General features: G+C 36.5%; 5 protein-coding genes across 13 annotated transcripts; 3 read left to right on the top strand and 2 right to left on the bottom strand.

The window, feature by feature from the left end:
- The first annotated feature begins 2,173 nt into the window (after positions 1-2,173).
- Positions 2,174-8,908, top strand: LOC110808820 (G1/S-specific cyclin-E protein). 8 transcript variants are annotated; one of them, XM_088215629.1, is made up of 10 exons: positions 2,174-2,936; positions 3,114-3,229; positions 4,059-4,200; positions 4,294-4,569; positions 4,653-4,800; positions 6,129-6,308; positions 6,432-6,670; positions 6,750-6,823; positions 7,728-7,837; positions 8,402-8,908. In XM_088215629.1, the coding sequence occupies exons 2-10, from the start codon at positions 3,174-3,176 to the stop codon at positions 8,452-8,454; spliced, it is 1,278 nt and encodes a 425-aa protein (XP_088071755.1). In that variant the 5' UTR covers positions 2,174-2,936; positions 3,114-3,173; the 3' UTR covers positions 8,455-8,908. The 8 variants fall into 8 exon arrangements, with proteins under 8 accessions (XP_088071755.1, XP_088071749.1, XP_088071753.1 ...); XM_088215623.1 differs by having other exon boundaries at positions 2,175-2,936; positions 3,162-3,229; positions 5,349-6,308; XM_088215625.1 differs by having other exon boundaries at positions 2,176-2,936; positions 5,349-6,308; positions 7,728-7,889; positions 8,408-8,908.
- An 807-nt stretch (positions 8,909-9,715) lies between these two features.
- On the bottom strand, positions 9,716-12,071 carry LOC110808862 (small ubiquitin-related modifier 1). Its single transcript, XM_022034479.2, has 3 exons — positions 11,913-12,071; positions 10,094-10,243; positions 9,716-10,016 (listed from the first exon to the last, which is right to left on the bottom strand). The coding sequence occupies exons 1-3, from the start codon at positions 11,991-11,993 to the stop codon at positions 9,954-9,956; spliced, it is 294 nt and encodes a 97-aa protein (XP_021890171.1). The 5' UTR covers positions 11,994-12,071; the 3' UTR covers positions 9,716-9,953.
- A 1,658-nt stretch (positions 12,072-13,729) lies between these two features.
- Positions 13,730-16,024, top strand: LOC110808835 (O-Glycosyl hydrolases family 17 protein). Its single transcript, XM_022034449.2, has 3 exons — positions 13,730-13,901; positions 14,137-15,429; positions 15,859-16,024. The coding sequence occupies exons 1-3, from the start codon at positions 13,844-13,846 to the stop codon at positions 15,891-15,893; spliced, it is 1,386 nt and encodes a 461-aa protein (XP_021890141.1). The 5' UTR covers positions 13,730-13,843; the 3' UTR covers positions 15,894-16,024.
- A 1,156-nt stretch (positions 16,025-17,180) lies between these two features.
- LOC110808833 (ENTH/ANTH/VHS superfamily protein) lies at positions 17,181-19,108 on the top strand. The gene has a single exon (XM_022034446.2). It carries the CDS (start codon positions 17,181-17,183, stop codon positions 19,020-19,022), a length of 1,842 nt encoding a protein of 613 aa, XP_021890138.1. The 3' UTR covers positions 19,023-19,108.
- On the bottom strand, positions 17,513-24,247 carry LOC110808834 (ARM repeat superfamily protein). Of its 2 annotated transcripts, none has more exons than XM_088215630.1 (2): positions 22,279-24,247; positions 17,513-18,974 (listed from the first exon to the last, which is right to left on the bottom strand). In XM_088215630.1, the coding sequence occupies exon 1, from the start codon at positions 24,034-24,036 to the stop codon at positions 22,312-22,314; it is 1,725 nt and encodes a 574-aa protein (XP_088071756.1). In that variant the 5' UTR covers positions 24,037-24,247; the 3' UTR covers positions 17,513-18,974; positions 22,279-22,311. The 2 variants fall into 2 exon arrangements, with proteins under 2 accessions (XP_088071756.1, XP_021890139.1); XM_022034447.2 differs by lacking the exon at positions 17,513-18,974 and adding an exon at positions 21,182-21,626.
- Positions 24,248-25,893: the final 1,646 nt, after the last annotated feature.

Consider the following 25,893-nt stretch of genomic DNA (forward strand, 5'->3'; position numbering starts at 1 on the left):
TCTTTTTTATAAAAGAATTAATGTTAACTTAAAATAATAACTTTGGTGTCAGTTGCTATTCGTTTCTATTCAAGATTAGTTAGTGTCCTTCATTTTTTTTTTTTTTATCAAATTAGCTGCTATTTCTTTTTTTTAAAAAAAATAAATTTAATTTAATATATTTTTATTAATAATTATTAATATAGTTTAATTTAATTATCACATGTCAAATTTATTTAAATATTATAATTTTTAAACAATCTAAATACAAATTAAATATTTTAAAAAATTTTACAAAATATTTAACATGATAATAAAAAAAAATTGTAGGTGAATTATTTGAATCATGAATATTATGTAGTCTTAATAAAAAAACAGGCAGGCAGCACTGCTTTGTGTAACTAATATTAACCCAATATCATTTGTCAACTATATATTAATTAGCGAAATAATTAAGTGGAGAAAATTAATGATTCCTTTTTCTTTCAAAAAGGAAAAACCCAAACAAGATTTTATTTTCATTATTATTACGCAATTATTAACTCAACCCCTCTTCTACCCACGTTAAATGGGCCCCGCAAATTAAAAAATAATAATAATAATAATAAAGTAGATAAATAAAAGAGACTCCCAGTTGCATGGCTGTTTTTTCTTGTGTCTATCGTTATGACACACCCACCTGTCCCCCATCAGGATTTGGAAGCTATCATGATGCTGCCACGTCATGCGCGTCCATGATGATCTCTGTACCTGCCTCGCTCCCAACCGTTTTACTTTATTATTTTTAATCTAAACAAAACAAAATCCGAAGTGGCTTCTGGTTAACAGCTTGCGTTGGATGGAATCGAATGATCTATTTGTTTATGAGGTTATGAGTTGAGATCGGATCAGATGCGTCCAAGTCCAAGATATGTGTGATGGGAATCCACCGGCTCTAAAGTGGGTGCGCTTTATAAGGACAATTCTGAGAACACCAGCCCAGTGAAATTTCTTTACAATATTCAATGTCCAAATATTATTATTATTTTTAAAAAAAAATTAATGTAATTTATGTTTATAATGAATTTAAGAAAAAAAATGATTTATTATATAATTAAAAAAAAAATTGTCTAAGGTGTATGACAAAATTAAAAGTGGGACCCGCCGTAGTTTGAATGGAGAAAGTAAGCAAAGCCGAACGCTTCGATGCTCAGTTCGTATTGATCCCTAAAACGAGTGAAACGTGGGACCGCGCGAGTTCGAATCGTCAACCAGGCAAGGCAAATTCCTTCAAGCTTACGCCTCTTTTGAAAGTTTTTGGCTTAAGATTTTTGAAAATTGAAAAAACAAAGTTAAGAAAATCATAAGTGATATAATTAAAGACAGCTTAAGTAATAATTTATGGAAAATTTAACATGTTTTGTATAATTTAATATATTATATAAAAAATTAATTAATACAATAAGTATATATATATATTAATATAATAGATAATATTTTTAAAATAACATAATAAAATAATTATTTTCGATTCAAAAATTCAAAACTAAATACCAACCGAAAAACCAATTAACAATACCATCATAATCAATTAAAACTGAACAAATATATTAACTAAAATAATATAATAAATCAATTCCTTTTATTGTTTTGTGTGCCAAATAACTTGCAAGAATGTACTTTTAATCCTTTTCTAAAGATATTTTTAGATTCTTTTTTTTTTTTTTAAATGATCTATCTTAATTACCATGTATTAACCTATTTATTTATTTTTTTTGGAAGAGTTATAAATATGACTTACTTCTTAGTAACCTTTGACTTAACTTTAAATTTTGATTTTATTTTCTATTATCATTAACAATTTTACCTTATATAATTTAATTCTATGAAAATTATCTGCCCTATTCGGCATTTCTTAATTATTTTTTTCTCAAATGTTACTTTAATCTTAATCAAAATTAGGTGCGTACCATATTTGTTACATGGTCAATTTTTACTCTGTTTGATATTGACTTTTTTGTTTGTTACAAAAGTTTAATTTAATTTAATTTTTCTTTTAAGGCGGTATACATGCACACTTGATGCATGGAGACTAATTTTAATTATTCCTACAAAATTAAATATTAACTTATAAATGCAATCCACATTCAGTTTTGTCCTTTTATAAACAAGCGACGGAATGAATATATACATACATACATACACGGAAATAAGATACACACGATCCACACCATAAAATCTCCCAACCACGCGCCCGTCTCGGCTATTTCCCAGGTTTCTTGGCTTCCCCTGACTACTATCTCTCTTTGCAGAAATATAGAAAAAAAAAAAAAAAAAAAAAAACTGTCTCCATTTTTCTCTCTCTCTTTTACTTTCCCTGCCAACGACAACGACGATCCTGGCGGGAACCAGATTACCAGATCCCGATACCTACAATTTACGAATCTACCGCCTTCTTCTTCCGCCTCCTCGACTCAACCGGCTATGCTAGCTTTACAATTAATTCTTCAATGACGTCTCCTGTCAAGTCTCATACGTCTCCTTGACGCCTGGAATCTTCTCTCTGCACGCCTTTCAAGCCAAGCAATGCTTCCAACATCCATTTCTTTTGAATTTTAAGATGCCACAAAAATATATGTATTTTTTGATATATAATATATGTGTATAATGGAAAAAGAGAGAGAAGAGAAGAGTGAAGGCTCCCTGTTTTGCTTTTTCTTTTTAACCTGATGTTTACTGAAAGTTCGGAGCGTACGTATTTGTAATTTGCTCTACATGTGTAAAATTTTCTGGAGTCTGGACTTCTGGAGTTGAGGCTTCTTTGAGCTTTGGCTTTTTGTTTCTATGTACGTTGTCGGTTCTCGTTGTCCGATTGATCTACCTGCCGTTGTCCATTCTCCGCCATTGATTTGACCATCGGGGATTCTCGTTTTTCTCACACACTGCGCGTTTTCTCCCTCCTGTTATGAAGTTCCACGGTAATTGTTTCCTTTTTCTATGTGCTCTTCCAATTTCATTGGATTTTCCTGTCGAAGGTCCTTTCCTACGTATACTCATATTAATATGTATACGCTTATTACCTTCATGTGTCTGTTTTTTTTTATATAAAAAAAATTGGAGGTAAACGAAGATCTTTTTTGTGCATTGTTGAGCAGATACTTGTCCATATTTCGTTGCTAATTTGAGGCTAAACTGGCAATTAGAGCACGAGGCCGATGAGGAAAGTCGACGATAGCAGATGCTTATTCCCTTTAACGAGTCTCCAAATCGGGTATGAATCCTTTCGGTATCGAATTGATCACCTAACAATAATGCTTGCATTTTCCGTAGCACTATTGTGTTTGACCTTTTCATAATGACGTTAGATTTGGGTTTCTATTTTATACTTCTGTTCATAGTTTTTCCTGGCCTGAAAAACTCGATTAAGTACTACCTTTCGGTGGTCTGAGAAAATCATCATCTTCATCATTATTTGCGGTTTTCTGGACCGTGTTATTTCTTTTGCTGATGTTGATCTTCGCTTGTTGTTAAACGCACAGTAGCGAGATTCTAATAATTTTTTTTTTATCCCAATTAATATTTTCCTGGTTGAACGTATCTGTTTTGGTACCTTTTGCTTCTGCAAATTACATATTTGTTGTTTCCCTGTTGCAAGATATTTGAGTTCTTTTTCGAGTTAAATCAGAATGGGCTCCATGATTAAGAACACGGTTAGAACAAATGAATTCACCTATAAGTTTCTAGGATTAGTTTTGTCTCTTGTTATTTCATCGTACTTCTCAAGGAGATAAGTTGATGAAACATACACGTGTTTGTAGGCCAATAGACTATTTTGAAAGAGCATAGATGGGAGTATGATTTTGGTTTAATTGTCATTTAATTGGTTCTTTGATGTTCCTTTTAATTCTATTAACTATTAACACTTATGAGGATTTCGCGACAAAAACTTTTGCTTTCTATAAATCATTGTAGGTCGTGTATGTTCTTAGTGAAGTTTGGTTATACTGAGTTTATAACTTTGATTGGACTGAGAGTGAGGTACTCGGAGGTATTACTCAATTTGCAAAATTCTTATTTATGATGCCCTATGTTGATTGCAGAGACCTGCAGTCTTACCTTTCTGATCTCAGTATTTTCCTTGCACTTGAAAGTAACAAATTTTATGTGTTGGTGGACAACCGGCCATGGCTGAGGGGCCTAGGTTCACAGCCTGCTCACCTCTGGCAATTGATGGTTACTAAGGTTACTGAAACACTTATACATTAAAACTATTTTGTGTCTTGCTGTGTGATATAATGATGATCAGAAAATAAAATTCTTTTTATTTATTTGCAGTCCAGGTTATCTCCTTTTGCAAATACGAAAGGACAGAGAGAAAAAAAGAGAGAAAAAGAAGCTTCTTCTAAATCTAATCATATTAAAGAAAAGAAGTTTTCTAGATGGTTCTCACTGATTAGTTCTGCAACTTTGTCTCAAAAGAGAGTGCCAGTAAAGAAGCTGCCAAGCTCTTTGTTTTTGAGAGATGAGCTGCATAGGACCCTGTATGGTTTCATTGTATTTGAAGTTGCATGGGCCGATGTTAGGGGTATTAATTACTTGAATGAGCTTCAGGTATTACTTCTTCCATGTGACTTTGTTTTCACTGCAAACTTGTTGTTTGTCAAATAGTTCAATTGCTCTGATGCTTCTTTCAGACTGATACATCATTGGCAGTAGAGGCTAAATTCATGCAAAGATGGGAATTTGATAGCATAAATCAAGCTGCAAACTGCATGTTCTCATGGTTCTCAGGAACACCATATGAAACGTCCTCCTTGAAAGGGTATCTGGATTCTGCCATAGGTAATTTCTATGCACCTTTGTCCTATATTTTACTAGAGGCAGAAACTATATGGAAAATCCTTATGTTTATGTCATCCCAATTTATGATGTATATCCATGGTGCTTATAGACATACCTTGTCTCAAACCCAGTTGGCTATTTATTTTTAATTTTCTTGGGTATTTTTTTTTATCCTTAAATTTTGCAGGATTATGTCCCTGCACACCTATTAATTTAACTTCCAGCTTCTGTAGTGTAGTTGATTTGTTCCTTTCATTTTCCACTTACAGAGATTCAGGTTTTAGTTTTTCCATTTAGCATTAAATATTGTGTAAGTATCTTAGCCTGCCGGTTTAGGAAACTCAAAGTTTGGCCAGAATATGGATAAGCAACTCTGATGAATTCTTGAAAAGGAAAGGACAAACATAAATGACTTCCATTTGTATTTTGCAAATCCCAGCCTGCATTTGCAATATTAAGGAGTCTCTTTGCTGCTTATTTCTTTCAGCCACCTTTAATTTGAGGTTCAAATTTAGCAACGAAATCTAAAAGATTTTCAAAACTTTCAGGAGAGGTCTTTTATGATGCTGAAAAGGATTTCCCAGGGACTTCTTTTTTTGATGATGATCAAATTATTGCCAATGATGTTGAAGATGATTCTCCACATACATTTAAAAGTGGTTTTAGGGTTTATCCTGCAATCACTGAATACCAGACAAGTGAGCCTTATACCCCTCCTCCTACTGGATCTTATAAGAGAAGAAAAGTAACCAAGTCTGTTAACAACGGAATTGAAGTTGATGGTTATTTGGAAGAAACACAAAAAAGAGTTGGAAGTTCAACAGACAATTGTGAGATCCATTCCAGTGAATTTGAAAACACAATCGAAGCCACTCACCACAGGGATGTTTTAATTCTGTTTAGGTTCAATGACCCTGACCTCCCATTTAAATTACGTCAAATTATAATGTCTGATCTGCGGTTACTTACTTTACTTGAGGCTGGACTTCCATCTTGGGTTCTCTTCCTTCAATCATATCCTGGCTTTTGCCATCTTTATAGGCCTTGGATGTGCCCTTTGGCAAGAGCTCTTTATGTGCTGATCTCAGTTGTCACCGTTATAATAGGATTCTATGACTTGTACAAAAATGTCCCTGTTCTCAAGGCAACTGCTTCTAGTTTGTGTGGACCACTTTTTGATTGGATAGAAACTTGGGAGATGGTCTCAAGGATCAAATACTTGGGAACCATGCTATTTCTACATAACTGTCAGAAGGCTGTAAAGTGGTTTTTGGCAATGACACGTGCTACTAAGTCATTCTTTTCGGTTCTCATATTGCCACTGGCAGGACCTTTCATGGAAATTATGGACTTGCTTCTTCCTCTGTGGAATTTGTTTGCTGAAGTAGTGGAGAGCTTCTTTTCAATCATTTGGATTATGGTTGACTCTTCATGCACGCTCATTGGGGATATTGTACAGTTTATACTGCTACCAATATGGTTAACTGTCTCCCTTATCTGGAATATTGGTAGGTCATCAGCTACTTTCTGTTATCTATTGTCTAATCTATTTCATTACTGGAAAACCTGCAATAAAATTATAACTCACTATTTTCTTTTTTTTTCCCCATTCTTATTGCTTTGGACTGCAGCAACTTCCATCTTATACCCTATCTTTTGGATTTTCTGGGAAGCACTGTATGTGCCAGTTCGAATCATTGTTGTACTTGCCAATTTTGTGGCTCTAATTTTTTCTTGCATATTCTATATGCTGGCAAATGTATGGCAATCTGTAAGTAGCTTCCTATGGCTTGCTTCAGCTTCTGAGGCAACAGTTAGAACTTACGAGGTTTCGGTTTGGCGTTCTCTTTGGAATGACCTTTTCTCCCAGGTAGGAACTATAGACCGCATATGATGATATATTGGTTTTGTTAAATAAAGGCTTCATAATATCACTTTTACTTTTTCAGGTCTTCCGAGCTGTCAAGAGTATACTAAATGGATTTGTTGCCTTCTTTACAGCTTGCAACCGGCATCGTCTCAGGTACATTAGCCCTTATTTTGGATTGTGGGACTGGATTATATGACCCCTTTTTTGCTCATGTTTATGAGAGCAGGTTTTAATTAGCTGTTTAGCACAATTCCTTCTAAATGGCTAACGTTTAATTCCACAAATGATTAAGCAATATAACACTGGCTGATAATTTTGGGTAATCTGTAGCTCACAGAATTCCATCTGTCACCAACTGCATTTATTGGAGAAAAGAAAAGGAGAAAAGGATCTTAAATTGTTATGGTCGATAACAAAATGAAACAGTAGTTGACAGTATCTTCATTAGGATTTTCACACAAGGCAGTAACTTGATAGCCTGGTGATGGTGAATGGATGTGCAAACAATTTATGATTTCTTTATTTATTTTTATCTGCTGCACTTTTTTGTGTTTTTCTATATGTGGGAGTTGGCTACGTCAGTAATCTTTGGGGGCAAATTTATGTCTTTTCTTGGCCTATAATCCGTGTAATTATAATAATATAATAAGTCCCAGATGAAATAGAACAATGGGTAGAAGTTTTGAGTACTTAACTAACCAAACTTTTCTAGCAGACTAGACAGAAACGAAGCAAATGCTTTCCATTTGAGAAATTTTGCTCAAAAGGGAAACCTAATTGCAAGATAATCATTCATCTGATTTTCTTACTTCAATTCGTATTTAAAAGCATTCTTCTAGAGTTATGAAACTTTGTAGTTTGACATACTTTAATGCTCGCCTGCTTAGATTAACAATAAAATGAGATATTTCTATATGGAGTGTTTCTAACTTTTTTTTTGGTTGGAAATGGACTACTCCTAACTTAGTACTCTTGAAATCTTCTGTTTTTATTATTCAAATATTTCAGCAAAGGTCTGGTATTTAAGATGTGTTCATATTTACATTATGATATGCAGCATTTATAATCATATTCAAGACTTCATTCAGAGACTGCTTGATCGAACACCAGGATCACAATCCTCAGATTCTAGGCATGGTAGACCTAGAGGAAGGCAGCAACATTTGCGTAAGTGGTTGAAGTGCATGATGTAAATGCATGGGTTTGCGTGTTTAACAAGGCATGCAATCGTCCAACCCCGCCCCCACCCTCTCACTTTTTGCAACATGTCTAATACTGTTTTGTTAGTAAATTGATGATCTATGTCTGTTTAGTAATGTGGCAAAATCCTTAGTTATTATGGGCGCAATGTATTATAAGCATTTGCATCCACAAACAATAATTCATTATTGACATGATGTATTTTAATCCTTGTGCATTTCACATGCTATTCGCTTGTCATCTTGCAAACCAATCATCATAACTGGGTTGCTTTTCTGTGACAGAAGTGAAAATGATATTTCCAAAGTCAGATTCTTGTTTTCTCTGTGGCTTAAACAGTTTATTAGGAATTACTGATTATATCCGCGCATTGAGTGCTTGGCTGTGTTTACAGGGTAATTTTTGAATGCATATGCATCCTCTTTGTCATGTCCCACAAATTTTAAAATTATTTGTCTATATTTTTCCATAGCATATGCAATTAAATAAGAATGTCCCTTATTTTTCAGTAACTGAAGCTGATTTTGTTAGTTACAGGCTTACAGCCGGAATTGAGAAAACATCGGAACAGCTATGTCATGTAATAACTTAAGGGTAAGTAAAAGAAAGGCATTTGAACAAGCATCAGATAGAGGACGGGCTAAGCAGGAAAAAGCATCTGGCTCAGGAGAGCCTCTTTTAGAGTACATAACACGTTTGACAAGCATCAGAGAGCTAACTACACAAAGGAAAGGAAAGAGCAGGTTTGTCTATAACTCTTGTTTATGCGGCATTTTAACTTAATGCAGTCGGAATACTTTCATTCTTTTGTTATTTACGTCTCCTTACTGATTTTTTTCTTCTACATCTTAGATTTAGATTTTGAGATCCGTTCTTCTCCTTTCCTTTACCTACATTGTACTAAAAGTAGCTGATATTTAGAGTGTAAATGTAAAGAGCATGTATATAGCCTACTTGTATATTATCAAATCTTGTATTCATAGGCCAACGCTTGTAAGTTTGCGTGTCAATAACATTAATGAAAGAAGATTTTGGGTACGATTAATGTATTATCAGTTTATTTCGTAAGTGTTCCCTGGATGACTGGAAACAGAATCTGAAAAAGTTTTGGCTTAAATTATATTTGCACTAGTACAATTACACTATAACTGGTATAGATTTGATTGAAGTTATAAGTCGGTCCAGTTGTCACTTAATAGCTAATCAATTTAGTAGTTTTAACTTTGTTTTTGTATCATGTTGTCAATTTAGTAGTTTTAGTTTTCGTTTCATATGATGTCTAATTATAATATAATAATCTTCGTTGTAAATGGTAGAAATTTAACTTTCACCTTAAAACGACAAGTCAAAATAACATTTACATTCCCGAGGAATTTAAGTAGAGGTGGATAATTCAAAGATAGAAAATGTCTTAACAATTCATTAACAAAAACTAGGTACAAGATAAAAAAAAAAAAAAACTAAGATCTGAATTTTAAAAAATTAAATTATCTGGGAAGCAAAAAAACCTAGTGATGATAAAACTTCCAAGAAAAAAAAAAAGAATAACTTGACTAAGTCCTGTTTGATGGGTTAGTTAAGATTCGCTATGATCTAAACATCTTATATATAATTAATCTAATTTCACCCCTATCTTTAAAATTTAAAACCGAATTCAACAAAACTAAAATTCCAAAGTTTGCAATAAAAACCCAAATCATATTTGTAACGGGTAGGAAGAAATTGCGTGGGTGAGGAAAATTTTGAAATGCTTATACGGCTCCTATCTTGGACAAAACAAAAGTTTGATGTGTTAATAAGATTTGTGCATAGAGGGCCCTGCAAAAGACAAAATCACCTATCGGATATCCAACACTTTGGAATTTCAGTTAACTATATAAGACTGCCAATCTCAGAACTCTTAAAAGGAGTCAAATATTTCAAAACATTCACAACTCGGTACCCCACCGCAAATCCAACACCCCCAAAAACAGGCATAAGTTGGCATTCAGCAAAAGTTTCTACTATTTTTCCCTAAATGATTGACTCCTAGTTAAATAAACATAACTTTCTCTCGTTCAAGCAGTGCACACTGCTCAACACATCAGAGGGTGCCACCAGTTTGATGCAACATTGCATCTATCTCATCACCATCCTCCATTTCAAGCTGAAACAATTAAAAGCACTTCGTTAGGTACACACCATACATCTTTAATGTTTGTGTAGAAGTGAAAAACAAGAGACCTCATCAGGAGTTTGTTCTGCTCGAAGTCGACGACCATCAAAGAGAAAAGCAATTGAATTGATGTCCACAGACTGTCTATCACAATATGCGCCCATAAGTTTCTTCAGCTGAGTGCTTCTCTTGATCCTGAAGAAAACTTCATTCCCATCCTACAATTAAACAAAAACCAGTCATGCCCATAGATTTAGCATAAGGTCCACATTCCACCAAGAATCAAATTATTAATGGGTCAACTTCATTAAAGAATGAAGTTAAAAGATCTATTAGGATGTAAAAAGACAGCTAACCTTCTAATTGGAACATTCCAATTGCACAAGACATTCCATAAGGTCAATTTCTATCATCTTTTAAGGATACTCCCTATCTTCTAATCGAGCTAAGTGTGATTACATATTAATTCTACAAAAATTCTAAAATTTGTTCTAAACATATTCTTTTGAATTATTTTCTTCTTGGGATCTTAGCCTTCCAATGATCGCAAGAAAACTACAATCATCCTCTTCCCATAATCTTAACTAATCAACGTTTACTCCAGCACATTAAACTTCTTCAACCCATGAGTTCACATCAGGGCATCAGTCAAAAAGGATATTTGAGTCCTAAGTAATAAATCCAACTATATCAAGTTCACATAGCATGGCTTCTAAATATTCACTAGCGTATCTATAATTCTGAATTGCCTCCATAAGAACTACAAGAACAAAAAGAACATAAAATAAAGAAGAGAAAAAGTTAGTTCAAGAAGATCAAGTTATCAGAAAAGAAACTCAAATAACATTATGTAAAGGATTAAATTTCATACAACTAGCAGAAATTGGGGAAAAATCATAAAATCCAAATATAAATTGGAAACACACTTATGCATTTAAATGTAGCAGCAGTCAAAATATTAAAAAAAGTGATGCTTCAAAATATTAACTGTACATCTTAACTCACTCAAAGAACTTATTAAAATGTGAAATGAAAAGGCCAGAGAATTCTTACTTGGATATTTAACCTCCTCAACTTCCTATGACTACAATCATTAACCAGGCTTAGTTCAGGCATTTAAATACAATTGACATGAATTTTTTTATAGATTGAATAAAAAAAGCCAGTGTCTAGAACCATTTACTCTTAATCAAATCAAAGTCATTATCAACCTCAACCCCTTCAAAAACTCTTCTATTCCTTTCATTCCAGACAGCCCAAAAAATGGTAAGCGGAATGAGATCCACTTGTTTCCTCCTCCCGCTGATCCCCTCCCAAACGCAACTCAACCCTTAAAAAATTCAGCCATAATCCAGTTGATTCCTAAAAATCCATACACCAGAGAAGCACATGATTACAAGTCTCCTTGGCAGTTCTACAGAGGTGACACTAACACGCATTCACCAATATCTTGCCCTGCCTCCTTAATTTATCTATGGTCGACACTCCCTACCTGCCTCCCACACAGAAAAGTATACAATGGCAAGGCATTGAATCGTCCACTATAGAATCCATCAGAAAATTTTAAACAACCAAAAAGGAAAAGCACAGTTTCCCCGATCATTTTTCAGTCCTCCAAAATCTTCTACACCGTTTCAATATAAACAGGGAAAACAAAAAAGAAAAAAAAAATCCTGAACTCGAACTGCTTTTCGCTCGTTGAATAAAAAAACCCGAAACAACAAAATTACTCATTTTCTTTTACTTTATTCGAAGACAAACAGAGAATTGCACGCATGCACAACACCACCACCTGAAATACGACAAAAGCGCCCAACTTGCGAAAAGATAAAAGCCTAGGAAGTGAAAGTCCTCTTCAAATAGCGATTGAAAGAAAAAGAAACAAACCTGACCCTTAACCTTGAGGTTAATATGAGCCGATTGATCGTTGGGCTTCTTGTCTTCGTCCTGACTCTTCACTCCCGACATTTTTCGCAGCTCAGAAATTAGGGTTTGTCCCCAACAAAGATAAGACAAAAAGAAGACTCTTCTTCTTCCCTTTATAAATAGTCGGCCTTTGTTGCGTACGAAGTTTTATTTTATTTTATTTTATTTTTTCGGATGTTGATATGGCAGAATGTTATTGGTCCACGTGGAATTTCAGCATTTGTACCTGGAAAGGAGGGAGAGAGTTGGGCGTCGTGTGGCACGTCAATAATGTCAATTATCACGATGTTGTACATTATTATTTGCGTTTGATTAACATTTTTAAACTTTATTTTTAAATCAATTTAAAGGCTAAAATAAAAAATTTCTTTAAAAAACTATATAGTAATTAAAAATTTACTGATTATTTTAATTTTAAAAAATATTTTCAATCTCTGAAAAAAAAAAAAGGCAAATATTTAAATATTTTACTAATTCCACAAAACATACCAAAATGTTTAAGGGGAGTTTGGGGGGGGGGGAGCCCATTAAAAGTGTAAGAAGGATATACAGGCCCAAAACGCAGTAAATTAAGGTCGTTTTGGTGTGGAAGAAATGATAAAATGGTTTTATCAATTTGTCAATATGCGTAGCGTATTGAATGTTTCTTAGCCCGCGAAATGACAAGTATTTATTTAAATGTAATTTCCAACGTTCCATTGAAAGGAGTAAGTCCTTGTTTGTTTTCGTTAGAAGCCTGACAACTACAAGTCTATTTCATGCAATTTTGTATTATATGATTTGGCTTTATTTTTAATCTTAATTTATTTAATCTTTAATTAATATAATTACATTTTTAATACTAGTTAACATGAAATTATTAATTTTTTAGATAATATTTGCTAGTGACTAGAATTTAATCACAATAAATTATTATTTTCTCCAAAAAATATTATAATTAACTGCATTAAATATTAATTTAATTACTGTAATTTTATTATTATATTAATAAATTATATTAATTTAAATATTATAAGTTAATTATTATTAATTTATAATATATTTATAAATTAATAATTTATATATTTTAATAAAATTTAAATTCGTAATATTTAAATATAATTTAACGTTTAAATTTCTGTTTCATCATATTAGTAGTGGTAACAAATAAAATTTATTTTTTCAAAATACTAAGTAGAATTTAATGAGTAAGTTAAGCTGACCTCTTTTCCAATTAGGTAAAAGATTATTTATTAAATAGTAAAAATTATTTTATGAAATTTGTTAATGTGAAGTTACAGCCTCGCATTTCAGAACCTAACGTTCAAAAGATGGAGCAAACCTGATTCGCCTGGTAGATTGACTCCAACAACTCTAACGGCCGTTTATTATTACCCTGCACCGCACGTCCACCGCAATGAATGAACCTCATCACCATCTGCACACATTTGACATCTATCTTTATCACCGAACACGTGTCAGAATCTCTAAGGAGGGTCAACCCCAAGAAGTCGTAGAATCAGGGTGTAGAATAAACCGGTCAAGTTTCTGAGCCGACGTGGTGGGGCCACGTGAGTGCCCCAAACTGTTATAATTTTTAAAATAGGCAGGTAACAGTCCATTAGCTAACCCAAGTGGGAGATCGTGGTTCGTACAGCGGCTCTCTGACTTTTGTTTTTGTCATTTAACTGACACGTGGGTCCCATCCCATCCCACCATCTCGATCTATGTAAAATAATATAATACAAAAAACTCACCGTTTTACTATTCTCGCTCCTCCTTTTATATTACCACACCACCTTGTTCCACTGGCTCCACTTCCCTAGTTAAACAGCTCAGTTTCCACTCTCGCGACTCACTCTACTTTCTCTTCTCCACATCTTTCGCTCTGCGTTTCTCCAAGAAACCAGAGAATGGGGCATCTCTTTCTTCTTTCCGTCTTCCTGCTACTCTCCAAGATTGCTTACTCAGGTAAGTACAACAACAAGACCCACCTTCCCGTTATCTGCTAGGTTCCAGAGAAAGCGAATGAAAGTCGAGAAATGCTTGGGAATGAAATATGTTTTTTCTTTTTTACAGCATTTCCTTTTTCTTTCCATGTTTTCCCCTGAGAACCAAACAGTCTCGCGGTCGCTTTTTTTTTTTTGCGTTGAAGTTGTGGTAGATTTGTTTACCTAAGTTTTTATGCATTTTCTGGGTTTTGCAGGTGCGAGTTACATTGGAGTGAACTATGGCAGAACCGCAAACGACCTGCCATCAGCAGTAAAAGTGGTCGAGCTTCTAAAATCTCAGGGTTTGGAGCGGGTCAAGGTTTACGACACTGACCCGGCAGTTCTCAAGGCATTGTCCGGATCTGGAATCAAGGTCACTGTAGATTTACCCAATGAACTCCTCTTTAACGCAGCCAAACGTCCCTCATTCGCCTACTCATGGGTTGAGAGAAATATTGCCGCTTACTACCCATCCACTGAAATAGAAGCCATTGCCGTTGGAAACGAGGTTTTCGTGGATGCCCACAACACCACTCTTTACCTCATACACGCCATGAAAAATGTTCACCAAGCTCTTGTCAAGTACAATCTGCATTCCGCCATTAAAATATCGTCCCCCATTGCCCTGAGTGCTCTGCAGAATTCGTACCCGTCCTCGGCCGGGTCCTTTCGACCCGAATTGGTTGACACCGCAATCAAGCCCATGTTGGATTTCCTCCGCCAGACCGGATCCTACCTCATGATAAATGTCTATCCATTCTTCGCCTACGAGGCAAACTCTGACGTCATCTCTTTGGATTACGCTTTATTTAGGGACAACCCAGGTGTCGTTGATTCGGGTAATGGGTTAAGGTACTTCAACCTCTTTGACGCCCAAGTCGACGCCGTTTTCGCCGCCATGACCGCTCTGAAGTACGACGACATCAAAATCGTTGTTACCGAAACTGGGTGGCCGTCTAAAGGAGACGAAAATGAGATTGGTGCGAGTCCAGAGCATGCTGCTGCGTACAACGGGAATCTGGTCCGTAGGATTCTCACCGGTGGTGGAAGCCCTCTTAGACCCCAAGCAGATTTCACCGTTTATATCTTCGCTTTATTCAACGAGAACAAGAAGACCGGTCCCACATCAGAGAGGAACTACGGTCTCTTTTACCCCAACGAAGACAAAGTCTACGACATTCCCTTCACGGTAGAAGGACTCAAGAATTACCGTGACAGCCGGTCTCCCGTCAACGGCGGAGGCGGTGTGTCGAAGAGCTCGTCCGGAAACACGTGGTGCGTAGCGAATGGCGAGGCGGGGAAAGAGAAGCTGCAGGCAGGTCTAGATTTCGCGTGCGGCGAGGGAGGAGCCGACTGCCGTCCGATCCAGCCGGATGCGACGTGTTACGACCCGAACACGCTGGAGGCCCACGCTTCGTTCGCGTTCAACAGTTACTATCAGAAGCAAAGGCGAGCCGGAGGGTCCTGTTATTTCGGCGGTGCGGCCTACGTCGTCTCGCAACAGCCCAGTACGTATTTATTTAACCCCCCTTAATGCAAGTCATTCTTGTTGCATAAAATTTGCAAGACTGTGCTTTTCATTTGGGACTTGAGTGCCCGTAGTCGGGAGCGGCATTTTAGTAAAAAGAGGTATGGAAGTGCAAACATGTGCCGGAGTGTAGTGTAGGGTAGGGTAGTGTGCGAAACAACCACGTGAGTGGAGATGATGGGAATCTCTGCCCGTAAGCAACGAGAGTTTCCCAATGAGGGAGTGGGGTTAAAAACGGCAGTAAAGTTGGCCAGCTGCCATCTGAAATTGAAGACTCGAGTGATTGAAGGGTAAAATGGTAAATTCGAAAGAGGTCAAACATAGATTCTGACATCGGTTTTTAATAGTAATTAATTTATTTTTTAAAATAATTATGTAGAGAATAATGAATGTTTGTTGTGAAATGCAGAGTTTGGAGAATGCGTGTTCCCGACGGGATACTGAGGAGAGGAGGAGGAGGGTTTTTTGAGAGAGTAGTAAGTTTAAAAGTATTTGGGTGGGTCTGTTAGATGATAATTACTGTTCAACTCTACTTTGTTTATAAGTAAAAGCAAAAAAAAAAAACATTCACTAAATTTTATGGGTCACTTGCACTTTTTCTCTTTTTCTGCTTTTTATTTGACTAGAATAGTTAAAACGTTACAAACAGTATCCTTGGTGGATTAGGAAAACGGGTGGCACAAGTTGAATATGTAAGTAAGAAATGATATAATTGCAGCAGCACTTTGAATGATCATCCCTTTTAAATGTGGACATCAATCAATTCAAAAGAATAAAAAAGGTAGGTGAAATTAGAAGATGAATGTGGATTCTGTGATTGGGCGAATGAATCGGCTGTTGATTGCTCAGCAGGTATGGTATTATCCACAACTGACAAAAAAGGGGGATTGAGTGGCTTGACCGTAAATTTTTCTATTGGGAAAGCCATTGATTGATGCTGCACCGAGACCCTACAGTTTCCATTTCCTAACAATAATAAACTGATGATATTTGGGAATTCCATTTTGAGTTCATTCCTGCTCCTCGCCCTTGTTTAGATCGTGTAGATTAGAGTCCACAGAAGCTGCAAAAGAGACACAACATTATTTTAAATTTACAACAAATGACACCCTGTGAAAAGTAAAAACATAGTTAAGCCATTCCTGCATAATGTTGAGCCCATGTGCCCGCAGACCCACTCCAACTCGGACTTTTCTTCCGGATTCATGAGTAAGTGAGTGGTAGAGATGACAACAGTGTGGATTACTCTCCGTTCACAACCGGGCCTGGTCCAAATTAAGCCCACATTCACTTCTTTAACCCACAAAATAGAAGCGTACGTCCGCAGCTCATAACGACAGTTTACACTCCTCTTACTAATTACCCCAACTCTTGTTTCTTTCACTATTTATGGAATTTACTTTTGTCTTTTTAATTACTATCCCTAAGTATAATTAATTACATCAAAGAATAAAAAAAAAAAAAAAAAAAAAAAAAAGGCTAATAAGGGATCTGACCTAGTTTTTTAATAACTCGGTCAACGAAACTGTAGTCCTTCCTCATCATGTCTATGAGGTTTTTAGCTTATTTACTCTCCACCACTCAAATCCCAAAACATATATTAATCACTCATTCAAAACTAACCCTTTTGTCTCTACAACACAAAATTTACCCCCAAAAGAATCTCTTCAGTTTTTTCACTGCTAAGGTAAAAAAAAAAAAAAAGAAAAGAGAGAATCTTCTCATTTCAACATGCCAAGCAAGTTGAGAAAAGCAATCGGCGCAGTCAAAGACCAAACCAGCATTAGTCTCGCCAAGGTTTCCAAAAACAATGCGTCCGCCATCGAGGTGGCCATCCTCAAAGCTACCACCCACGACGAAGGCCCAATCGACGATCGCTACGTCGCCGACGTTCTCGCCCTCATCTCCTCCAACAAAGTTCACGCCGCTTCTTGTGCTCGAGCCATCGGCAAAAGGATTGGCCGGACCCGTAACTGGATTGTCGCCTTGAAGTCCCTCATGCTGGTTCTTCGAATTTTTCAAGATGGCGATCCTTATTTCCCCCGAGAAGTTCTTCATGCCATGAAACGTGGCGCCAAGATTCTCAATCTCTCCAGCTTCAGAGATGACTCCAACTCCAGCCCCTGGGATTACACCGCATTTGTCAGGACTTTCGCGCTTTATCTCGACGAGCGCCTCGATTGCTTTCTAAAAGCCAAGTTGCAGAGACGTTACACCAACCGGAACCCGGAGAACAGCCGAAGCAGAAGCGGACGACGTCGTTTCGAGCCCGTTCGCGACATGAAACCCGCCATGTTGCTCGACAAGATTTTTTACTGGCAGCGGTTGCTTGACAGAGCCATCGCCACCAGACCCACCGGAGTTGCTAGATCGAATAAGCTTGTCAAGGTTTCTCTCTACGCCATTGTACAGGAAAGCTTTGACCTTTACAAAGATATTTCCGACGGGCTCGCTCTCCTCCTTGACAGCTTCTTTCATTTACATTACCAGTCTTGCGTCAATGCCTTTCAAGCTTGTGTTCGGGCCGCGAAACAATTCGAAGAGCTCTGTGTTTTCTATGATTCCTGCAAGACTAATGGAGTGGGAAGGAGTTCTGAGTATCCGAGTGTGCAGAAAATATCAGAAGAGCTGGTGGAGACGTTGCAGGAATTCTTGAAAGATCAATCTTCATTCCCTGCAACCGGGAGATCACCACCTCCTAATTTACTTCTTCCAGCTCCACCGCCGTCAACTTCCGATCGCGGCGAGTCATGTGAGCTCTCTTCCGATATATTATCTGATCTGGGTTCTTACAGAACCTCGTTGGAGGATCTCATGAGCGTGGGTACAGACCCGACAACAAGCCCGCCTATGTCGTGTTACTCCGAACCAGACAAGCAATCACAGCAAGAAGATTTTAATGGCATCGAGACGGCTTCAAATCATTCGCTGCCGATTGAAGAAGAATCAAACATTACCCTCGATCTCGTCCTGTTTGAAGATGATGATGATTTCGTTCCACGACAATACGAACAAGGATCGGACCAGACTCTCTCGTTGGAATCGACTAATGTAAACAGAGATTGTTGGGAACTTGTTCTTGCAGAAAGCTCAACACCAAAGATTCAGTCTTCCAACGAGACAGACCCAACAAACATATGGGAGCTTGCATTGATAGAGAGTTCGGTACAGAATCAAACTCAAATTTCACAGGAATCCGCCATTGATGGACCAGAGAACGCCACTGCAGAAGTTGATTTATTCAGTAATCAACCAGGTACGATGGCGCCTCCTCGCCAGTACAATCCATTCCTTGAAGAAGACACCAATTACATGCCTCCGGCGGCTCCCACGTTTTTCGCGGCTTTTCCGGCGACGCCGACGTTTCGCGCAGAGTTTCCTGAAACGAGCATTGAATTTTCAAACAACGAGGACGACCCATTTGCTCCTTATCATAGTTTTGCGTCGTCGTCAACATCCGGCGATTCTGTGCTTCATAGTGGATCCGTTGATCAACAAAATTTGTTGCAGGAACAGCAGCTGTGGCTGCAGAACCAAAACAAGATCATATCTAAGCACGACTTAATTATCTAGTGAAGTAATCATGCTATTTTGTACATTTTTAATTGTATGATTAACTATATAAACTAATCAATAGATATAATTTGTTTCGTATCCAACATTAATCATGAAAAGAAAGAAACTAATTAAGATTTTTCTCCATTACGATCTATCCATTGGATCACCGTTCAACCATGGTTTCTTTCTTTCTTTGTTTTCTGGGAGACTGAGTAAAAAAGTTCCTTAGGAAATTAATTATATTAAGAATTTTGTTGATGTAGGGGTATATTTTCTCTACTTCTTTTTTCGGAAAAAAAATGTGGGATTTTGAGGAGATAATATTTTATTTGAATTTATGAAAAGAGTAGTTTATATTATTATTCTTAAATGAAAACTAACATATAATTCAAGATGATAATGGAGATGGTTGATGGGCTTCAAATGTGGACCCTTCTGCCCCAAATACATTCAAAATCTCTTCATCTCTATCCTCAACCATACCCATTATCAAAGATCATGGCTCTATTTTGAAAAACAGAGCCCAAATGAAACTGAACACAACAAATTTATGTTATTTAAGTTTGATGTAATCTTAAATCACACGAGAATAACAGTCATACCCACTATATATATATATATATATATATATATATAGTATTTGTTGAGCATCTTTGTTGGGTGAAATTTCATTTTTTTATCAATATATTATATTACATATAGAAATAAAATGATGTCAACATAATTCAACTAATTGCCGACTTTTAAAACGTCTGATAAAATTCTAGATTTGTTCTATCAAAATTGCGTTTTGATAATAATAGAAATTAACTTTTCATCTAAAACCAAATCAATCCTGGAGTGGTTAACATTTTTTACCCACTAAAAACCCTAGTAGTAAAACCGTGAAGAAACCGAGAGCGGTAGCTGCAGGGAGTGATGCTTACGCTACAGTTTTGCTGGGCGGGAAAAGAGAAGGCGGGGATGGCGAGGTGTAATGATGACGCACAAGACAGGAAAGAGCAGGAGAGGGCGCGAAGCTTTACAGCTTTTGCTTATATTTGCTTTAAAAACTTAACGAGAAATATTGACCATCAATCCCCCAAAAATATATAAAATATCAAAAAGTCCCCCACTTTTTCCTTTTTCTACTTTTTTAAAAATTTTTACTGGCAAGCATCAGATTCAAAAAACATATATCCGGAGCAGGCAGGCACCAAACACAAAGAAGAAGAAGCAATAGCATGTGAACTTGTGAATAAGAAATGGACCACACCCCACTCACACACAAACCCATTATATATGATATAATATAATATAATCAAGCTCTATATAGACATACACAGACACATGTGTTCATGTGCCGTATAAAACGATAAAGACCATCGCTTTCTTTACCATGTGAGGTCGCTGTTTCCTTCGCTTCCACTTAGGGACCCGCAAATGTTGTTTCCTCTCTTCTCCTTTACAGTAACCCTTTCTTGCCTACATCTGCGCCGAGCCTTCCTCCTCTCTTATCCCTCTCTCTTTCCTTTTTCCAGATTCTCAATATCTCCAGGACCCACTTCCCTATATATCTTCTCTCTCACTCTTTTCATTTCTATGTATATCAATTCATAATCTTTATTATATAACTATAGCCCCATCCTCTAGTATAGGGCTTGACCTTATTATCTCATATATTTGATAATGCTGAGTTCAGTAATCTTTAACAGAAGTCTCACTTTATCTCTGACCAATGTGGTATGACTAGAATAGAATTCAGAAAACAAGATGCGAAACAAACAAGCATGAGAGGGGCCTAGTTGGTACCCCACCATGAACAAGGACTGACGGAAGTGTTATCAAGCATCAGATGCCAGGGGGTTAAAGAAAGACCGTCATCATAGCCATTGATTCTCACTACCCACTTGGAAAGAGAAGAAACCCAGATGGAGAAATCTGGTTCCCCCATCTTTCTTAAATTCTACCCTAAGCTTTAGGACTATTGAGTAGGGTGAGGGGTACCCTCTATTATTGCACCCTCAATAAATCCATCTCAATCAACCCTTTCACCATCACCATCATTCTCATCATCATCACCATAATCACATTCATAATAGTGTCAATTGCCTTTTTCCTCAGCAAGAAGCCAAACAGAGCAGACAATTCATGGATCACAGAAAATACAATAAGGAAAAAAGAAAAAAGAAAAATGGAAAAAGCTGCACTCTTAATTTGTAATTGAAGAATCCATGGTGGGATGTACATTATCAAACAAAGTTACTGGAACAATATCAGATGAGAAAAATTAAAAAAAAAAAAAAAAAATTACATAACCTTCATCATAACCCTTCTCCCTTACAGCTCAGCTTCATCACTGACTCAATTTGGGATTTAAAAATTAAAAAAAAAAAGGGTTAAAAAAGCAAAACGAGGATACTCCCTAAAACCGCATCCATCCCTTCTCGTCATATAAGATTACGAAAATTAATTTTTTTAAAATCACAGATTATAGTTACTTAAACGACGGACTTAGAGAATATAATAATAAGTTTTGCAGTATACGATGTGTGTTTGTTTGTTGGTTGGTTGCTTGTCCAGTGAGAAAGAAGTAGTTTCTCATTCTTCCGACTGTTAGAAAATCCAAACGAACTCCTCCTGTACAAAAATATTTTATTTTTTAAAAAAATATATAAATTAATTAATTAACAACGCCAGTCACGTGTTGACTGTTGACTATGGCCCATGGTCTAGGGTCAAAACGACATCACTTTAATATGCATTTATATTTAATTAATAAAATAAATAATAACAGATTGTAATATTGTTGAACAAGTTTTAGCCTAATTATGAAATTTCATTTCAATGAAAATATCCACGTCAGCGACGTACTCGCCCCCACAGAGTTGGTGGGGCCTACAGAAATGGATCATGTGTACCGAAAAAGACGAGACAGACAAGGCTTGATGGTCTAACCATCATTTCTGTTGGATAAAACTGTCATTAACTAATTTCTATGACCTCAATTCTAAAATATAATTATTACTCTCCTAAATTCGCTAAAAGAATTATTTCTAATTTCTGCACCTCTATTCTTCTAATAATTAAATTTATGCCAAGTTTCATGCGGACCTAACGTGGCAAGATGTGATTGGATAAGAGAAAATTCATAAACGCTAAAATAGCGGACAGTTAATAAACTGGCTCGGAAACAATAAATGAGATCCACGTGGCTGCATGCTATTGGTGAGCAGAAACAAACAAAGGAAAAATAATATGAAATTCCTATTGTATCCTCCGAAGAACGTACCTTTTGTTGGCGTGGGGTTAGTGTCTTTTGTGCTTATTCCCTCCAAGTCCTGGAGAAGATGCTCCGGAGGCGATTACCGGAGAGTCTCTGCAGCGCCTTCTTGGCGCCGGCGACGTCCATCTCCGAAAGCCTCTGCAAATATTGACTTGCTCCGGACGCAATCAGCCTTTTCCTACACCCTAGGCTGCCCCCCGATAGCGTTGCCGCCGCCACCATCACGGGGAACTTCTTGGCGACGCACTCGTTCTTCGGGTCCAGCATTTGCACCAAACGCATCACGCTCTTCTCGTCCTTCACCAGCTCCTTTCGATTAGACCGGACAGCCAACAAGGACACCATCGCCTGGGCCGCGGTCTCTTGCAGCCCCACCGGCTTCGCCGACTCCATCAGCTTCAACAAAGATGCCATACAACTAGCAATTGCCCTCTTGTTCCCGTCGCTGATTGATAGACTAGCAAGTAGTGATGCTGAAATTTGTTGCAGTATTAAGTTTCCATGCTTGATAAACTCGCCTAATTGAATAATGAAGATGGTTGATGAACCTAAAACCCTCGCGGAGGCATCTGATACTGATAGAGAAGTGATTGCCCACAAAACCTGTTCGATTGTATCGGAACTTGTTAAATCTTGGATCAAATGCATTAATCTCTGTAACCCTCTTTCTTGTACGATCAAGGCGCGAAAATACTCGCTGGAAGAGGCGAGTATTGCCATACAATTAGCTGCTCTTTCTTGCGCAACAGGGGTCCCTGAGACTAAGAGATGGACTATAACTGGAACAGCTCCTTCCTCTCCCAAAGCCGTTTTCATGTCCTCCACGGCCGCAATGTTTCGAAGCGCACCAACAGCATGCGTCTGGGTCGCCTGGGATCCAGATCGACACGCTTCGACCAATACAGCTACCCCGCCGTACGCGGAGATGGCCCAAGCATTGTCTGGATCGGTGGTTATTGCCTCAATAGCAATGGCCGCCTTCTCTCTCAACGGCATGGACCCTGTTTCGAGAATTCTTAGCAAAGGACCCAATCCGCCTTCTTCAAACACAATCTTCCTCGACTCATCACCACCCGATGCCAGTAACGACACGGCCAAGATCGCTTGTTCTCGAATCAAAGGATGATTGTGAAGATCGAGAAGACTGATCAGATACCCAATATTACCTTCCTTAGCAACCAAACCCGCCGATTTTCCATCCTCACTAAACAGTTGCAGCAGTGACTCGAGAGCTTTCTTCTTGAACTCGATGCCGCCGATTTGCAACCTAGTAAAAAGATCTCTGATGAAGAAGCCCAAGTCTTCCTTGGCGGAACCGGGACCCGGGTGAGACAAAACGATAGCGTTTGACTGGTGGAGGACGCCGGATCTGATTAATAAATCAAGGCCCTGAAGATGGTTGGAGAGAGAAGCAGATGCCATATCAAGGTCGCTCTGCATTAGGAGCTTGCCGCCGGTGAAGGAGGAGAGAGTGCATTGGTCAGAGAGAGACTTAAGCCGCTGGAGAGTAGAGAGGAGAGAAGGGAGAAGGGTGTGGAGCAAAGGGTTCTCTGACCAATGGGGAGAATCGGAAATAGAAGAAAGAGAGGACTGTAGAGATGTGAGCTTGGGGCGGAGCACCTGCCACCTTCCGAGGAAGGATTGGACGGTGAGAGAGGAGAGAAGGAGAAGAGAAAGGACGTTAGTGATGAGGTCAAGCAGGGTTTGAAGTGGCGCAGGCGGTGGAGAGTGCTCCGCGGCAGTTGTGACGGCGGAGGGATGCATTGGGGTCGGTCCGGGTAAGGACCAGAATGGAGTTAGGCGAAGCACATGAAACAGAGAGGGTTTTGTAGGATTGGTTTTAGAGAGAAAACAAAAGAAAGGGAAGAGTTAGGAGGAAGAAGAGGAGAATGATGAAAAGAGAGTTTGAGTAGAAGTGAACAGAGAGAGAGAAAGAGAGATGGAGATTCGGGAGAAATGTGGGAAGAGGCAACCAACTGGTGTATTAGTTCCATGCTAGGCTGGTCACAGTCACCGACCTTCAACGCTTTTAGCTCACGTCATTTTGACAAAAAAAAATATATTTTTTTTACTTTTTATTATAGAATAATTTTATTTTATTTATTTACTTTGTGAAGTAATTAAATAAGTACAATAATACTAATTCAAGCAAAAAAAAAAAAGAAAAAGAAAAAACATAGTTCAATTTTTATTTAAATTAAATTAAAGTCTTAAGTTTATTTTTTAATATAAATTTTAGTGTAAACTATTATTTTGAAAAATAATATAGTTTTTATTATTGTGAAACAAAATTTCACTAATATAAAAATATATATGTTTTGTATTTTATTAGATAAAATTATTTAATTTTTGTTGGTTAGACGATAATGAATGAGTTGAAGTTGAAATTCATAGGGGCCGACATTTTTGTGAAGTTTACTCCGACAAATTTGCTCAATTCGTAATTTAAAAAATTAAGGAGATAAATTAAAATATACACAACATAAATTATATAATATTAAATATAATATAATTGTGTATTAAAAATTATGAACAACATGTTTAGAACAAAACCAACCATTAGTACGAACTTTATGAAAAAAGTGGTCAACTATAATGTTAAAAAATTAATGATAATTTAATGAAGTTCAAAATCAATGACTTAATTTAAATTAAATATATATGTTTTCCAATATTTTTTTGAACTTTACTTATTATAAACAAACCCTACGTATTGCCTACCATTTAAACTAAACTTATTAAGTAAATATAATTATTATCACTTTAGTCCATTAAGTACTTTTAATTTATTCTTAAACTATTTCGATTATAATTTATTTGTGAACTAACAACAAATTTTTTTTCTTTCATAATGTAATAAAAGTTATTTATGTCTTACTCATTATTTTTGCAAATTTAGTAATTAAATTATAATTATAATTAAAAAAAAACCCCTTTAAACCATAACTAAAAGCATGCCAAAATCGAAAATAGTCAAGAACTGAAATAATAATTTGTAATGCTTTTTAAATATAGATTATATGGCAATTGATGAATGGGGCCGGCACGTAATGGATTTCATATAATATGGGGAAAAGTTAAGTTCCAAAGAGTAGGAGACATGGAAAAAATTAGGTTAAAGACAGGAAGAAAATATATTGTGGGCTCCAAACTCATATAACTTTCTCTGGGTATATATATATACATACATTCTTATATTTCATATTTGTCGTCTGCCAAAACTCATCTTCTTGTCCATCCATAATCAGAAAACATAATATAATTTAAGATTTGCTAAATAAAACTTAAAATCTTTAAATGAAACGGAAAAAAATTACTTTAGTTTTTAAATGTATTTTTATTATTTTATGGAGAACTATCACTTTCTTATTAACTTCTCCTAATTTATGATTGTTCTTTTATAGAAACTAAGGTAATTTATTAAAAAGGTTAAAAGTATAATTTTAATTTAAATTTTATTCTTATCCTGATTTTGTATTTAATTAATTACTGTATATCTAAAAATATTTAAATTAATCATAATAATCATGTCACAAGTCACTAATTTAAATATGTAATATTATTTAATATAATTAGTGACAAAGGTTTAGAAATTCCGTGATTATTTTAAGGGCAAAACTG

The sequence above is a fragment of the Carica papaya genome, chromosome 3 (genome assembly GCF_054855325.1).
Source record: "Carica papaya isolate Zhongbai chromosome 3, ASM5485532v1, whole genome shotgun sequence".
NCBI lineage: Eukaryota > Viridiplantae > Streptophyta > Magnoliopsida > Brassicales > Caricaceae > Carica > Carica papaya.

Coding starts and splice junctions, on each gene's coding strand:
- LOC110808835 (XM_022034449.2), top strand. CDS start 13,844: ATGGGGCATCTCTTTCTTCTTTCCGTCTTCCTGCTACTCTCCAAGATT. Junction 13,902..14,136: donor CTCCAAGATTGCTTACTCAG/GTAAGTACAACA, acceptor TGGGTTTTGCAG/GTGCGAGTTACATTGGAGTG. Junction 15,430..15,858: donor CGTCGTCTCGCAACAGCCCA/GTACGTATTTAT, acceptor TGTGAAATGCAG/AGTTTGGAGAATGCGTGTTC.
- LOC110808834 (XM_088215630.1), bottom strand. CDS start 24,036: ATGCATCCCTCCGCCGTCACAACTGCCGCGGAGCACTCTCCACCGCCT.
- LOC110808820 (XM_088215623.1), top strand. CDS start 3,174: ATGAGGAAAGTCGACGATAGCAGATGCTTATTCCCTTTAACGAGTCTC. Junction 3,230..4,058: donor TTAACGAGTCTCCAAATCGG/GTATGAATCCTT, acceptor TGTTGATTGCAG/AGACCTGCAGTCTTACCTTT. Junction 4,201..4,293: donor GGCAATTGATGGTTACTAAG/GTTACTGAAACA, acceptor ATTTATTTGCAG/TCCAGGTTATCTCCTTTTGC.
- LOC110808833 (XM_022034446.2), top strand. CDS start 17,181: ATGCCAAGCAAGTTGAGAAAAGCAATCGGCGCAGTCAAAGACCAAACC.
- LOC110808862 (XM_022034479.2), bottom strand. CDS start 11,993: ATGTCGGGAGTGAAGAGTCAGGACGAAGACAAGAAGCCCAACGATCAA. Junction 10,244..11,912: donor ACCTCAAGGTTAAGGGTCAG/GTTTGTTTCTTT, acceptor GTTTAATTGTAG/GATGGGAATGAAGTTTTCTT. Junction 10,017..10,093: donor CAGAACAAACTCCTGATGAG/GTCTCTTGTTTT, acceptor TAATTGTTTCAG/CTTGAAATGGAGGATGGTGA.